Raw genomic sequence first — 16111 nt, 5'->3', positions numbered from 1 at the left:
GGCCCTGGTAATTCTTTGGTGGCTTATAAATGTTCAGAAGGCTCAACTTTCTCTTGAGGTTTTTAAACTATGCAGTTTTGACATGCTTCATAGGAAACTGCCTAAGTATGGTTATTTAATCTCCTTTTGTAGACTTTTTAAGAACTCACAACCATATTTCTATCATTAAAAAAAAAACAGCCCCACGTATTCACAGTGAAGCTGTTTCTGTGAATGAGGTTTCAGCAATGCTGGTGGGCATACTTTTTTGAGGTGACACGATCAAATTGGGTGTGTGTGTGTGTGTGTGCATGCGTGCGTTTAAAATGTCTCCACATCCTGTATTCATTATTACAGTAGACATTTTATAGCTCAAGCAAGATTGGGAAACACCAATTTGTTCTCAAGGTTATTATCAACAGATGTTTTATTATTTTGATCACAGAAGACAAGTCAGTTAGAAGACCTGCTGTATGTGGGGCAACCAACATAAAATAATCTGAAAGAATGACAGAATGTTTCCACCATATGGCTGAGTCTGCATGTGACTATAAATTGTGCATTATGGATGTGAACTGGGTTAATACTCAATTTCTTTTCTCAGAATTCCAAGAATGATACACAGCCTTCTAAGACTAATTCATTAATTCAAGAACCCTGAGATTTAAAAGGTAACTGATTTCACAGTCAGTGCTGTCTTCACTTAATGTCATTAATATCATTACTCTTCCTTCCCCACTGAGCACAAATGCAGACACTATGTTCAAGTTAAGAAACATCGCTTTAGAAACCAGAGGCAGGAATCCTCACGTCAGCTGTTCAAATGTCAAGCTTTGCAAAGGGAAAATCACCATACCATGTGAAACAACAGCACAGGCAGCCTTGACCATGGGTGGAGAGACACTGAAATTATAGAGCAAGAGGTTCTTGGGGAAACTTTAGCATTGAACCCATCTCAGTTCAGATTTCTGCTGTATCCCCTTTCGAGCTGTGCAATCTTGGACACATCAATCTATCATTCAGTGCCTCAGTTTGCAAGATAGTATGATGATAATTACTTCACAGAGTTGCTGCAGGAAAGATTACGTAAAGTAACACAAATAAATTGAATCACATAGTTCAGATTTCCAGAATATTTTTCTATATATTTGAAAAAGAAATCCCCTGCTTATTCAGAAGAACAGCCAAATCTAAGTGAATGAATAGGTGGTCCGAGCAAAGCAGTGTACTGAGTTTCAATTGCATCCTCAAGTGTTGGCACAGGAGTTGGTCCATTCACCTAAGGGCATCCTTGTAGGCACTGCCAAAATGATACACTGCTCTGTAAAGCATGTGTTGTAATTTCTGTTGGAACAGCCCAGGCTGAAGACAGCCTGTCCCTAAAGTAACATGTTTGCAGAGAAGGTGGTTAAATAACACTGACATGAGTTTAATTTTGAAGCAGTAATAAATAGCCCTCACAAAATACTTTGCCACTTGTATATTTTATCATTGAACGCAGACACAGAGAAACACGCCACGAACTAAGAAACACTCACTGTAATAAGCAGTCAGTGCAAAGGCCTGGGTTTTCATTTTACCACAGGAAAGTATGAAAAGCACTTTTCTTTTTTTTCAGGCTTATGTCCTAGATAGTTGTATAAAACAAGAAGATGACAAGCCTGGTCAACAGTCCACAGTAGTAAATAGATCTCCCTGAAGTAATGACTCTCATTCACATGTCTGTCTCCATGACTGCCTCTTAAGCTCTCTGAGGGCAGAGACTATCTCACCTATTGCTTATTCACAGCCTCTAATACAGCTGTCACAGAAGAGATGCTCAATTAATGACATATACTAGTTTTGTGACCATGGATAGATGCCTTAACTTCGTTGACCTACAGTTTGCTTCTCTGTAAAAGAGAGGCCCTAAAACTTATGTAATAGACTAAGTGCTAAGATTTGAGATAACCAAAAAAGAGTAAGTAACATACAAAGCTAAAATTTCAATACATGATGTTGATACACTTAGTGTGGCACCAGCATTAGTAAGAGCATGAACATCGGCTCTGGCTTAAAAGAAGATCCCATCTGTCTATCTATCTATCCATCCATCTACAAACACATGTAAATACAAATACATGAAAGAAATGTATATATCACAAAATGTACATAAAATGTATACCTGTATGTGCATGTGTGTATATATATATATGTATGTGTATACACACACACAATCAGGATGAGAATCAAATCTCTACATCTTGTCAAAAGACTTAAATATTCTTCTAGTGATTCTGTTAGTGATATACTTTGTTATTCTAGTGGTTAAAAACAGCCAGATGTAAAATGTCAAATTAAAAGGATTTTAGCCTCTAAGGGCCTCAAAATTTATATAAAAGGTAGACAGGATATGAACACAGGGGACGATGAGAAAGTCCTGAGGTGATGAAAAGTATTGATAAGCTAACTCTGACTGGGGAACCTGACAACGCTTTTCAGAGGAGGTAACACTTAAGCTGGGTTTTGAGTAAGAGCTTCTCAGGCAAAAATAGTAAGGGTGTGAAGAGCAATATTAGATCAATAGAACCTAGTTGGTGATCCTGAATTAAATGCAAGGTGACATTATTCTCAATGACTAAATGTGCCTTGTTTAATTTATGCTGAGTCTATACAGACCGAACATTTTTTTTTTTTTTTTTTTTTTGCGGTACGCGGGCCTCTCACTGTTGTGGCCTCTTCTGTTGTGGAGCCCAGGCTCCGGAGGCACAGGCTCAGTGGCCATGGCTCACGGGCCCAGCCGCTCCATGGTATGTGGGATCCTCCCGGACTGGGGCACGAACCCATGTCCCCTGCATTGGCAGGCAGACTCTCAACCACTGCGCCACCAGGGAAGTCCCCAGACCGAACATTTTTAAACTATAAAACTAGCTAATACATCTTGGAGGTTCTGGTATCTATGAAAATTTTCATATTATGTACATTTTGTTTCTCCAAAGGATAGATGATTTGAAAGTATAAAAATGCATCAAGCTCATCAAGCTAAGTAGATAAAATATAAGCTTTTAAATCAACTAGTTCTCATCATTTCTCAAATGCTTGAAATAACTTTCAGTTTTCCTACTATGTATCTCTATTTTGAGATACTAGTATTTTTTTTCTTCTCCCTGTATTTTTCCTTTTCCTTTCTCCCCATTAAAGCAGTTATTCATTGTGGGGGGAAGTAAGAGGGAGTTGAAATCAGAAGCAGCCTGCAAAGATCTCTCTGCTTTTGTTTTCAAAAACCTAAGCCCTTTGAAGAAATTAAAGGGTTTTTGGAGGAAGTAAAAGGAGGAAGAGGAGTTCCTCTGCAGAGGGAATAAGTGTGAGGCTTCCCAAATGGGGAGGGGGGGCAGGGTGGGGAGAGATTCACTGCACTGGAATAAGAAGGGAGAAAGAATAATTTTCAAAGATAAATGATTTTGAGGCATGTCTAAGAAGATGGGGCCCTAAACAGTTTCCTAAAGAGTCTCATGACCCATTTATGTCATTTAGGATTTGTTTAGTTGCAAGTAAAAAAACCTCACAATTTAAACTGGCTAATACAATAAAGGAGATTAACAAATATTCAGAAGGAGTGCTTCAGAGATGGTTTGCTTCATGGTCTCAAGATGTCACCAAGACTGCTTTTTACCCCATTTACCTACTCTGCCGTCTAAAATGCTACTTCATTCTAAAGCTGGGATCCTCTTCTTGTCATAAAATGGCTCCAAGCTACTATCTGAGCTATAGGCTCCCTCACTTCATGACCATGGAAAAGAGGGGGTTTCTGTCTCAGAATTCAAAGCAAGAGTCACAGAATTCACTGTGATTGTACTGGATTAGGTTGCATAGTCACCACTGATGGAGGCTAAGGGCCTCTATCAGTGCTCATTGGCTTAAATCAATAAAGATCTACCCCTTGAGTTCAGAGTCACCTTAGCTTCCATCACAGTACATGGGTTGTGTGGGAGAAGGCAGACATCTGAACTAAAATCCGGGCACAGTCAGCAAAAGGGAAGAGGTGAAAAGAATGAAACGGGCAGATAACTGACAAATGTCCACTATATTGGAAAGGTGCAGCAGAAACTGACAGACGGAAAGGGACAACTCAAAGAGGAACTATGGGTGTTGTGGCAGTCACCTGTGAGGAAACAGGGCCAAACAATGTGTAGGTTGTCTTGTCGCTGCATAAGGCCATAGAACTATGGGATAATTCCAGAGGTGGTTGAAGTGTTTGAGAAAAAAAGCGCTAAGAGTGACTCAGTTTACATTTGCTACTAGCCTGATGGTTGACCTACAGAAAAACAGAGCTATATCACTCAGAGTTTGTTCAGTTGCAAGTAATAAAACCCCCAGCTTTTCAGTTCTCAAGGTCTAGTGTTTAGTGACTCAGGTGTGATTGCTGGGCCACCGTCCTGTATTGCTTCTTGGGTCTTTGCTTTTCAGTAGTCTCAGGATCTAGTACCTCCATCAGGATTCTGAAGTCTCAGGGCATCCCTGAGTTAGAGCTTTCCTTGCCAAACCTCCTTAACTATCCACACCTCGTTGATACAAGTCAGGAAAATAGATCTACTCTGATTAGAAAACTCAATTGGGAACAATGGTGCTTTGTCATTTCCGTGCAAGTCTTTCCGTTGTAGATTTTGTCTAAAAGCTGTTAGTTTTAGAAGTACCATTATACTAGCATCAGATGTGCTTGTAATAATCAAGAGCCATTCTGAAAAAAGATAGGGGTGATAGTATAACAAGTGGTTCGCAGAAGAAAATATACTGGTCAGTTTAGATGATGTGAGGGTACTAAGGCTCAGACTAAGGAACTGGGAGAGAGCACTTGTTAATACTCTGGTGACAGTGTGTGGGGTGAAAGAAGGGAGATAAATCAGCTGGGAGGTATAAAGAAAATGGAGAAGGCTGGAGACAGCAGCTGAATTTCAGCTAAATGCATTTTATGCCAATTCGTCTATACCAGGCCTTTGAAGTATGTTTACCAGGCGATCTTCAATCCTGAGACTTTGATGCTTACATCTAAAGAAGTTAGATTAATGACCCACCCAAATGTCTGCAAACCATATTTCTAACAGTCAATTTTTTTTTTCTGAAATCTGAGGCCAATTGTTAACACAGCAAACATGTACAAAAACTTGCTAGTTTCCAAACCAGAAAAGTTTCTAGACAGTAGAGACCTAAATTCATAGACCTGTCACTAGGCATTCTCTTTACTTGCCACTTTTAAAAATTGTTCTTTAATTCTGGGAGTTGAAACACAGTAATGGGTTACTTTAAAGGGGATGGTATGTGTAAGCTTTGGGGTATTAAGGTTTATTGCAACCTGCCAACAACATTCTCTACCAGAGAGCTTTGCTTTATGGCCTTACCGCAGCGGTAAGAGGCACAATTAGAATTTAGAGAAGATAAATCTAAGCAAGGTGACATTTATTTTGAGAACAGGCTATGGCAGCATGAGCCTAGGGCAGGACCTATTCAACAACTTTCACACAGTGATAACTAAAACACAACACCAAGATACATTTGTATAAGTCCATTTGTTGGCAAGTTATGGATGATGGATTTGAACTAGTCTGGCTAAGAAGAATTTAAGGGAAGGGCTCATCTAGCCATTGGAAACAGAGTGGCTGTCTGGTTGGGTCTTTAGGACAGATATAACATAGAAATTGGATGCTGCCAGTTCTTTCTCTCTCCTTTTCTCCCTCTTTGTTGTCTTCTGTCTCTGGCTCTCTCAGCAGGAAGCCTCATTTTCTCAGATGAGCTTACTCCATGAGGCAGGAAATTCATATGGCAGCCACTCTTACACCTCACATCTCACAGCTATACTGCACAGTTGGAATGCAGCACTTCTCATCCCCCAAACTCCAGGGTGAAAAATCCTGAGGAGCACTCTTATTGGCTCAGTTTGGCTCAGGTATCAGTCTGTAAACTGTACATCAAATCCCTAAGAAAAGTTTTTTTTTTTTTTTTTTTTTTTTGCGGTACGCGGGCTTCTCACTGTTGTGGCCTCTGCCGTTGCGGAGCACAGGCTCCGGATGCGCAGGCTCAGCAGCCATGGCTCATGGGCCCCGCCGCTCCGCGGCACATGGGGTCCTCCCGGACCGGGGTACGAACCCGTGTCCCCTGCATCGGCAGGCGGACTCTCAACAACTGCGCCACCAGGGAAGCCCCCTAAGAAAAGTTTTAAAAGTAAAGATTTCTCATGTTCCATGCTCCTGAGGTTCTGATTTATTTGGTCTAGGGCACGGCTCAGGTATCTGTATTCCTTTTTTACTAGCTTGCCTGGTAATTCCAATGAGTTGCACTAGACCAATCAACTGTCTGACCATAGGTACTGTGACTGGCAGTTGTTCCCAGAATGATGTGGTTGCAATGGGGCAAGAAGCAGTTCCCCCAGAGGAGGATGTTCTTGCCAGTTGTAATGTGCAAACCAAAAGAATAGCTGCTCACTATATCTCTACAAAATATTTTAAGGAGGTATTAGAGCATCTGAAGCAAATATCATAGCCTGAAGCTATTGAAAACAAAAGAAAACACTGTAACTGCTTGTCTAGCTGGGAACTAAATTCTTGTGAGCTAACAAAGAAGGGAAGCTAGAGCTACAAATAGTGTGGCGTTATTCTAGAGGAAGCTATGGCTGCAAACTCAGGGCCGACTCCTTTTATATACTTCACATGCTTAAAAACCACGTTGATAATTGGACACACATACATTTTGGAGATTACTTAAGAAGCTTATCATTTACCATAAATACAGTCTCTCTCTCTCTCTCTCTCCCTCTCTCTCTCTCACACACACACACACACACACAGGAAAAAAGCTTACATTTGCCACTTGACTTAGCCCTAGAATCATAGCCTGAAGTTATACCAACAGTGACATCTTTAAAAATAATGAGGCTTAGATAAAGGTGTGAGTATTCACTTTATAAAAACTAATAATACTGAGAATCTATGCTGTTCTATGAACTATTTTAGGCATTTTACATATGTTATTTCTATTTTTCACAGCAATGCTGTAAAATAGATATCAGTGTCGCATTCATCATGAAGAAAACTGAGGCTTAATAGGTTGTCACTTGTTCAAGGTCACATAGAAAGTGGCTGATTCTGGATTTAAAATAAGTCTGAGTTCAAAGATTGTGCTTCTTTTCACTGCTTATGTGGATCTAGTTTTGTTCTATAAATCTTGCAATACCTTTCACAAAGCCAATAAAACTTTGATCAAAATTCATACATATTAAATGTTTTTATATCTAAATACACACTTAGGTTTGGATGGTATCTATGTCTTTAAATATACATATGTGTGCATATATTTCAAACACACTAAAATATACACTGATAATTGGAAATACATAAAATTTAAGAAAATTATCTAGCATTAAAAATTACTTAACTAAAATAGAATAAGACTGTGCTATAGCTGACTATATGAAACCCCCTCAAATATCTTCAGGACTCCGGCTTTTTGTCCCTGTTAATACTAATTTGAAATAGCTGAAGAGACCCAGAAAAAAATCAGACATTTGGAAACCTAAAGCCTTTACATTACTTGAAGCAATAGACCTTTAATTCCATTTGAATTTAGGAATTTTCATCTTCATGAAAACTCAATAGTGTGAGATAAATAAATTTGGCCTAAGTGATTAAGACATCTAATGAATTTCTAACTAATTTGATACCTGGATGAGTCTGGAAAGTCCATCAGTAGACAACTTTAATGGGTCACTTCTTACCTGCGGTTCACAAATACTGTTTAAAAAGTTCCCATATTACCCACCTTATACCCCAAACTCGGTTCATCTGTAGGAATTTGCAGGGTGCAGTAAATCAGTCACTTTTCTTTGCCCTATAAATCTGTTTATTTTAGCAGGGGTCAAATAATAAGCAACAAAAGTCAATGATTTATATTTGGGAAGATGGCTCAGCTCTTTGATTTTTTTTAAATTGCAAAAGAATATCCCTGACTTGTCAGAGAGAACATTCGTATAGTGTCACATGGTCATAAATTCCGTAGCTGTCAGGAAAGCACTGCAAATGTTCTTTTTTTTTAAGACGCTGAGGGTAGGGGTCAGCAGATGGTCAGATAGTCACTTCAACATCTCTGCTAAATTGTAGGCATGCATGCTGGTCAGGGTTATGAAGGCATGATGAATCTATTATACATGCTGGATCAACTAGCTTCTCTTGATACAAATCATGTTAGGGGTACATAACCTATTAACTTCATACATGGATAATGGATAAATCACTCAGAGCCATGAACTTTATACTCAGCTACCTTTATTAATGTCACAAGAGCTGAGGGTGTCAGAAAGACTTGAAATATCACAGGTGTCCATCGCTGAGAGGCCCAGATTGTGTTAATGAATTTCTTGGATTATTGTCTAGGCATCTTTGAGTTCCTTGCTCTCTCTAGCATTTTCCCATCCTACAAAACATCAGAATCTGTTCTTCTAACATTCTTAACATATTTTGAATCATCTCCTCTTTCATCACCATTGACAGAATTTAGCCATTAATTATATGTCTTAAATGGCATACCTACATCATCTCCTGAATCCCATGAAATGTACACCCAATATTGCAGCTAAAGTGATCTTTTGAAACCACAAGTATGATTATGTCACTTTTTCTGCTTAAAATTCTCCAAAGGCTCTCTACTGCCTTCAAGACAAAATTTAAAATTTAAGTTAAATGTTATCCAAGGCATCTCTATTCTCAGTCCTCTCCATCTCTCCAGCCTGGTCTCTCTCCCTCCGAGTCCTACTTCATACCTTGAAGTGCAGTCATTCATCCTGAACTACTTGCAGTTCCTTCAGCATGTTACTTTTCCATGGACCCTTGAACATTTGCACTTGCTGTTTCCTGAGAGGCCCTATTCTACCCCCTTCTCCATGGCTAGCATCCTCTCACCTTTCCTAACCCAAGTTCAGGTATAATGCCTCAGGGAAGTACTCCATTCCGGGCCAGGTGGCCACAGCATTCTGTTCTTCTTTATGGTTTCTGCCTAGTTACTTCTCTGTGTCCTCCCCCAGGGGGTGAAATTTTATGAAACAAGGACTGTGCCCAATGCCCTTGTTCAGAAAGTGTTCAAAACCTAAATGTACAGAAGACATGTGTGGGATTCACCATGTGTGGCAAGTGGTCAATGCATTGACCAGTGATGCTCTAGGAGAGGAGTCATCAGCTTGTCCTCAAATTGTCCAGTGGCTTTCTCTTTTCTTTTTATATCATCATAGTAATATAAAGAACATTATAATACAATTCCTTCCATCAGAGAACTCACAGATCAGTGGAAAGACATTTTATTCATCATTTAGTGTGAGAAATTCTCTCCTTGTGTTAATTTATAAAGGGGCACCTTTCCTAAGAGGGGGAATCAAGAAAAGTTTCTTGGAGAAAAAAACCCTTGAGCTTCATTTGGTGCAGTTTAATTTAGTGGCAATGAACTTAGGTTTTCATGTCTGTTGGGTATGGGGCTGAATCCTAGTTCCATTTTTACTAAGATTGTGACTTTTGACAAGTGAGTTAATTTCTGAGTTTAATTTAAACTCATTTAAATTATAAGTGTCCTAATGTGTTAAATGAAGTTAGCAATATCCACCTCACAGGGATGTTACTAGAGGTGGTTAGTTTATTACTAAGTTAAATGCTATAGAGATGGAATGTAGAAAAAGTGTAAGCTGCAAACACATATAGCAAAGACCATAATTTCATCATTGGATGTCTGACATCTAACCAAGTAACTGGGGAAGAAAAAAAGAAAAAAAAAGGGAAAGCTGGTATGAAAGGAGTTCTTGTTAGATTAATATAAATTGTTCATTGACACTGGGAAGCTAGGTTTTAAGCTTCCACAATGATCCTGATAAATAACACTTGTGAGGACTACCACATTATCATAAAGGAAATGTTAAGAATAATTATGATGCATGCTATTCTAAACCTTTATCTTAGCTCATGTAATACTCACAAGAGTCCTAGGAGGTGATTACAAATACCTTAGCCTCATTTTCAGATGTAGAAACCGAGGCACAGAAAGGTTAAGTATTCAGCTCACAGTAACTTGACCAGCAAGTGATAGAGCCAGGAGTCAAACATAGGCCACGTGTCTCTACTTCACTGTACTTACAGTGGCAGAGCACAGGCATAATCCGATCATCCACCAAAGTCACCGAATGCATACTACATTCCAGATACTGTTCTAGCCAAATTGGATACAGAGTTGACTATATATTTATATATAGTATATATTTAGGGGGGACATAGATGTTAACAAAGTAAACAATAATAAGTACTATAAATTTCAGATATTAGTAAGTACAATTATAAAAGAATAAAGCTATGAAAAGGAAAAAAGTGTGATAGGGAAGCTGGCACTCCTTTAAATGGGGTACAAAGGAAAGATTTTTTCTGAGAAGGAGACATTTGAGTTGACCTTTAAACGATGAAATGAGCAAACCTTATAAAGAGCTGACAGGAGACTCTCCCAGGCATATAGAATACCATATATAAAGGCCTCGAGTTGAGAAAAGCTTGGCATTTGAGGACGGATGAGAAAGTCAGTATGGCTGAAGTGAAATGTTCTAGAAGTTGATGGTTAGGGCATAATATTGGAGAGAGAGGCAGAGGTCGGATTGTGTAAAGCCTTGTAGGTGATGATAATGAGTGTAATTACCACTTCTCGGAGGGTTTGGGGAATAAAAGTGGTATGATCTCGTTTATAGTTTGAAAAAGATTACTCTGGCTACTTTGTGGAGAAGAACGGGCAAAAGTAGAAGTTACTGCAGTGGTTCAGGCATGGGATGATATTGATTTGGACCAGGATTCAGCAGAGCAGGTGGTAAGATGCAACTGATTTTGAAATATATATATATATATATATATATATATATATATATATATATTTTTTTTTTTTTTTTTTTTTTTTTTTTTTTTTTGCGGTATGCGGGCCTCTCACTGTTGTGGCCTCTCCCGTTGCAGGGCACAGGCTCCGGACGCGCAGGCCTAGCGGCCATGGCTCACGGGCTTAGCTGCTCCGCGGCATGTGGGATCTTCTCAGACCAGGGCACGAACCCGTGTCTCCTGCATCGGCAGGCGGATTCTCAACCACTGCGCCACCAGGGAAGCCCCTGAAATATATTTTTATGGTGGCACCAGTAGGACTTGTTCTGGATACTGAGGGAAAAGAGTAATTATACAAGACTCCTAGATATTGTTATTATTTTGAGGGGCCTGAATTACAAGGAAAATAATAGAGCCAATTAGTTAAGATGACAAATATTAGGGTAGAAGCAGCTTTGGCCCTAAGGATAGCGAGTGTAGGGAAATCATGAATTCTGTTAGGAATATATCAAGTTTAGACGATCTTCTTAATGTTCAGGAGAGATGCCAACTGGACAGCTAGCTGTACACATTTGGAATGTGAGAAAGAGGTCATGACTTCAGATTTGGGAATCTGAAGTTGATAGTTGGTATTTAAAACCATGGGTCTGGACGAAATCACCAAGGGAATGAGGAGAGATTAAGAAGAGGTCTGTGCACTGGGTTTCTGGAGTGTTCCAACAATTAGAGGAAGGGCTGGTGAGGAGACTGAGAAAGGGCACTGAAGACATGGTAAATAAACAGGAGAGTGTTTTGTTCTGGAAGCTAAGAAATTAACATCTTTGAGGAAGAAGGCAATGACAGCTGCATCAAATGCTGCTGAGAAGTCAGTTAGGACTGAGAACTGATGCTTGTATTTAGCAAGATGGAACCTGCTGTGACTTTGATAGGGACTGTTTTAGGACTACTGTGAGGATGAAAACATGAAATAGGTTAAAATAAGAAAAGGAGGTACTCAAGTGGAGTTGATGCAAATAGACAATTTCCCTGGATTTTTGGTTAAGCAAAATAGAGTAATGAGGCAGTTATGGGGGTGGGGAACACTGGGTCAAGGGACATACTTTTTCTTTAAGATGAGAGATATTACATCATGTCTAAATTAAATTTATCTGGGAAAAAGCAAGAGAGAAACTGATATCGCAGGAGAGAGAGGAGAAAACTCCAGAAGCAAAGTCCTTAAATGGATAAGAGGTTATGGAGACCAGGTCACAGGTGAAGAGTTGGCCTTGGAAAGCAGCAGGGAAAATGGCTTCATTGTTACGGGGAGAGCACATTGGTGGACCTGGTGGTAGGAAAGTAGGGTGGTTTTCATTTGATTGCTTGGATTTTCTGAAGGCCATATGAAGAGAGATCAATAGTTAAGAGTGAGGATGAGGGAGGGAGTATTTGAGATTTGAGGGAAGCAAAATGAGATATGAAACTTTTGTCCCAGAGAAAGAGAAAATGATTCTTCTAAAGAAATTTATAAGAATTGCTCGGGTGTTTTGAGCGTTCATTTGAGACCAATAGTTATAAATTTAAACTGAGATGACTAGGTGCTTCTCTAGCTATGTTTAGTTACCCAGGTGCTGGCATGGAGCAAGTAGGAAGGTGTAGGTCTAACCAGGGTAGATTAACAAGGGCTGAGAGTTTGCTGGATGAACACAAAAAAAAGAGAGAGGAAAAAAAACTGTTGAGCGTGCAAGAAGGAGAATTAGAGTGATGGGACCAGGAAACATATGCTATAGGGGAGGAGGAAGGAGAGGGCATAAAGAAGGGTGAAAACAGGAGGTAAATGGTGAAATCAATAATTCATGGTCCCAATGGGGGTGAAGAAGTTTTGGAGTGGGGGCAGTAGAATGAATGTTAAGGGCAGAGAGGAGGTGGTGTTCTGAGAAGATGATGCTTGACACAGAGGTCTTGGAGGGGGTACAGCTAATGGTCACCACAAGGTTCAGAGTGTGATCAGGAACCCTAGGGCAGGAAGTAAGGGAAGTGAGATGGCAAGCTGTCTCATGAAGCAAGTAAGCATCAGAACACATACTAGAACCCACAACTGTCTGGCTCCTAGAGAATGTTCTACCTCACACCAATGTTAGCTTCTAACTATTTCTGACTTGGTAGGGTAACTAAATGGCGTTTCAGTCATGATGTATATATGTGTGGGGTTCAGAGACAGAGAGGTTGGCCTCATAAGCGTGAGATCTGTGTAGTTGAACAAGGTCTTACATTTAGAAGGCTCCTGCTGTTGCCATCTTTTAATTCTTACTAGTTTTTAAACAAGGGCCTCACGTTTTCATTTTGCACTCCATCCCACAATTTATGTAGCTAATTCCAGAGAGAAGATTAGTAATTCAGAAGGAGAAATGTCTTCTCTTTTCTCATTGGGGCTAATTTTCCACAAGCCTCACTTTTCTCCATTTAACATGCCTTTAAAATTTTATCAAAGTTCATAACGGAAGTTTTAAAGAACCCATCTGTCAAACTCTTAACTTTTAATGTAAATTTCCTTTTAAAGCCACTCACAATAAAAATTAGGCTGGAAGTGAGAAATTCCCTGACTCAGGAAAGTGAATTATCAGTAAACTGAAAAGGGAAAATACATGTAAATGTAGATCTAGAGTCTGAGTTCATGCTTGAATGATAGCTTAGGAAAAATACTTACATTTTTATTTTTTAATATATGTGTATTACATGTTTATTATGGAAAGTGTAGGAAATAAATATAAACAAAAAGAAGTAACTAAAAACTACCCAAAGATCCTTAAGAAGAGTTAACCACTTTTAACATTTTGGTGTATATCCTTCCAGGCTTTATGTAAATATTTGTGAATGTGTATTATTCATATATAGCTTTATTTGTGTTTATTGGATTACATTTAAACGTCATTTTTAAACTTGATTTTTAATTTAATAATAGAGTCTGGTTGGACCTCCTATCCTTGTAATTAAATAATATAATAATGTATTATTAAATACTCGGCTTTTTCAGTCTTCACTATTATAAACAATACCAATATGAACATTCTTTGTAGACTTGTATATTTCTATAAGTATAACTCCTGGGTCAAAAAGTGTCCATTTTAAAGCTTTTGATCCATGTTTCTAAACTGCTCTTTCATGGCTACTCCAATTTCCAGGCCCACTCAATGGTAGTGAACATTAACCTTTCTTTTAAATGTTTTGCCAATGGGGTTGACAAAAACTGTTTAGTACCATTGTTTTCTTTGTTTAATAATAAGGTTGAGCAGGTTTTTGGATGTTATTGGCCTTTTCTTTTTTGATGAATGTCCTGTTAATACCATTCAGTCATTTTTTTTTCTAGGTGGTCTTTGGCTTTTCTTTTGTTCTTCTGTAAAATATCTTTATATATTAGGGTTATGGTACACAGAATTTCCCTAATTTGTCAAACCCATGCCAAGGTCTTAACAACACACTGGCAGAGCTCTGCAGGGTTGCTATGTTTTTCTCTATGGGGGAGGTTTTAAAATTCATCACTTGTTTTTTTAAACTAAAAAATGCATGGTAATGGTAGTTATGAAGATAGTATTAATATCACATAAATGAAAATATTTTATAATATATCTTAAAATGTATAGAAAAACATTTATAATGAAAACAACCGGAAAAGAGTATCATACAAGCTCACTGAATATTTGTCTTTCTTATCCATTTCTCCAAATTCTGGCAATGTAGTTTACATACTGAACATTCTGGTGATTTGGTCTGCTTGTCTCCATGCCCTCCACTGCAAGCATTTCATTAATATTCTCATTGTGAGGGCTGGTAGAAATTTCCAGGGTATAAGACACAATTGCACATTTTCACAAGACAGCCCATTAGGATGCAGAATGTGGAATGCAAGATTAGGGTTTTGGATTATTGGGTTTTTTACTTACCCTCTCCAGTGTAATTTCTTCAAACTCATATTCAATTTCTGTCCCATTGACCTGTAAATAGGAATAAAATAGAGAGAAAGATTAAATATATTTTGAGGAGGAGAGAGCTGCATTTTAAATTACATTAGGGGGTTAAATTTCATCCTGGCTATGAATAAACCACACTTTATTGATGTTTGTGATTGTATGTTTTCATCCAAATGAAATATAATCCAAGCTATTCTAAAATATGAGTGAGACTCTAGAAAAAAACGCTTATTGCATCCCTTAGAATTTTGTGATGTTTGGGGGAGAGGAAACAATACAAAATGTGCACTGTGAGTTTACAAAGAATAAACCAACTAGGGGCAATGTTACTGTTACAAGGGGAAAAAATTTCCTAATATCTTTAAAATTTCCCATGAATGGACACTAAAATATAACCTTAAGAAATCAGTGGCAAGGACAGCACAACCATATGACATTTCTGGCTGTAAAACAGCATTAAGAATGACCATGTCATTAGGCATAAGAAATTCCTTTTCTTTATTGGTTCAAGCTCAGATAATTTATCCCCATTATCCTCTTGTTATATTTGTTGGGAAGCCCTGGACCATGTAACCATGACTTCAGTAGCAATGAGAAAAGAACAAACCAGGACATGTTTGAAATTCCTAGTGAGAAAGCATTTTCACCATCCAACCAACCCTTAAATTTATTTAAACTTACAGAGAGAAACATTTTAAATATAGCCAGGCAACATATAATGTATGACTTAGATTTCAACAGACATGAATATAGAATATATGAAGAGCTACTTTAAAATAATCTAACAAATATTCAATTCCTACTTTTATCTATCGCAGAGCCCTTCTCAGCCAGCCAAAACCTCTGAGCAAGAAAATTCTTGAATAGGTGGTTTCTTTTTTCTTATATATGTCTTGGCAACATCATTAACATTTAGACATCAGCCAGAAAAATCTAATTTTCAAGCCATAATTTTTGTAATTTTCTAACTTCAGTTTACTGTCCCTTCTTTAGAAGAATTTAAATATAGTTCTTGCATATTGAGAGCTCTATGGAAGGCAAGGATCAGATAGCCCCGTTACCGAATAGAGGCTGGCAAAAAAGAAATGATGAAGGGGAAAAACAGTGAATGAATGAATGAATGAACTAAGTAATTAAATTATTTATCTGACTTATAAACACAGACGCTTGTGGGTTCTCTTCCATAAGGAATTTGTATATGGTATCAATAATTGAAGGCATAAAACTATCATCAGCAAATATAAAGAATGACAATAGACTTTACTTACGTGTGTCCACCAGCCACTTAGAGCACGTTTTTGATTTTCTAATTACATGAGCTAATTGGGGAATCAC

The 16111-nt window shown here is 38.3% G+C and overlaps 1 protein-coding gene across 39 annotated transcripts in view; it reads right to left on the bottom strand.

Moving 5' to 3' along the window:
- DLG2 (discs large MAGUK scaffold protein 2) overlaps positions 1 to 16111 on the bottom strand; it is a 2077851-nt gene that overhangs the window by 668522 nt on the left and 1393218 nt on the right. For all 39 annotated transcript variants that reach the window (XM_067038359.1, XM_067038349.1, XM_067038350.1 and 36 more), the window contains one exon: positions 14750 to 14800. In XM_067038359.1, the coding sequence (XP_066894460.1) occupies positions 14750 to 14800 (51 nt within the window). The remainder of the gene's footprint in view (positions 1 to 14749; positions 14801 to 16111) is intronic.

Source organism: Kogia breviceps, chromosome 7 (assembly GCF_026419965.1).
Source record: "Kogia breviceps isolate mKogBre1 chromosome 7, mKogBre1 haplotype 1, whole genome shotgun sequence".
NCBI lineage: Eukaryota > Metazoa > Chordata > Mammalia > Artiodactyla > Physeteridae > Kogia > Kogia breviceps.
The sequence above is the reverse complement of the archived record's forward strand: the minus strand, read 5'-3'. Positions and strand labels throughout refer to the sequence as shown.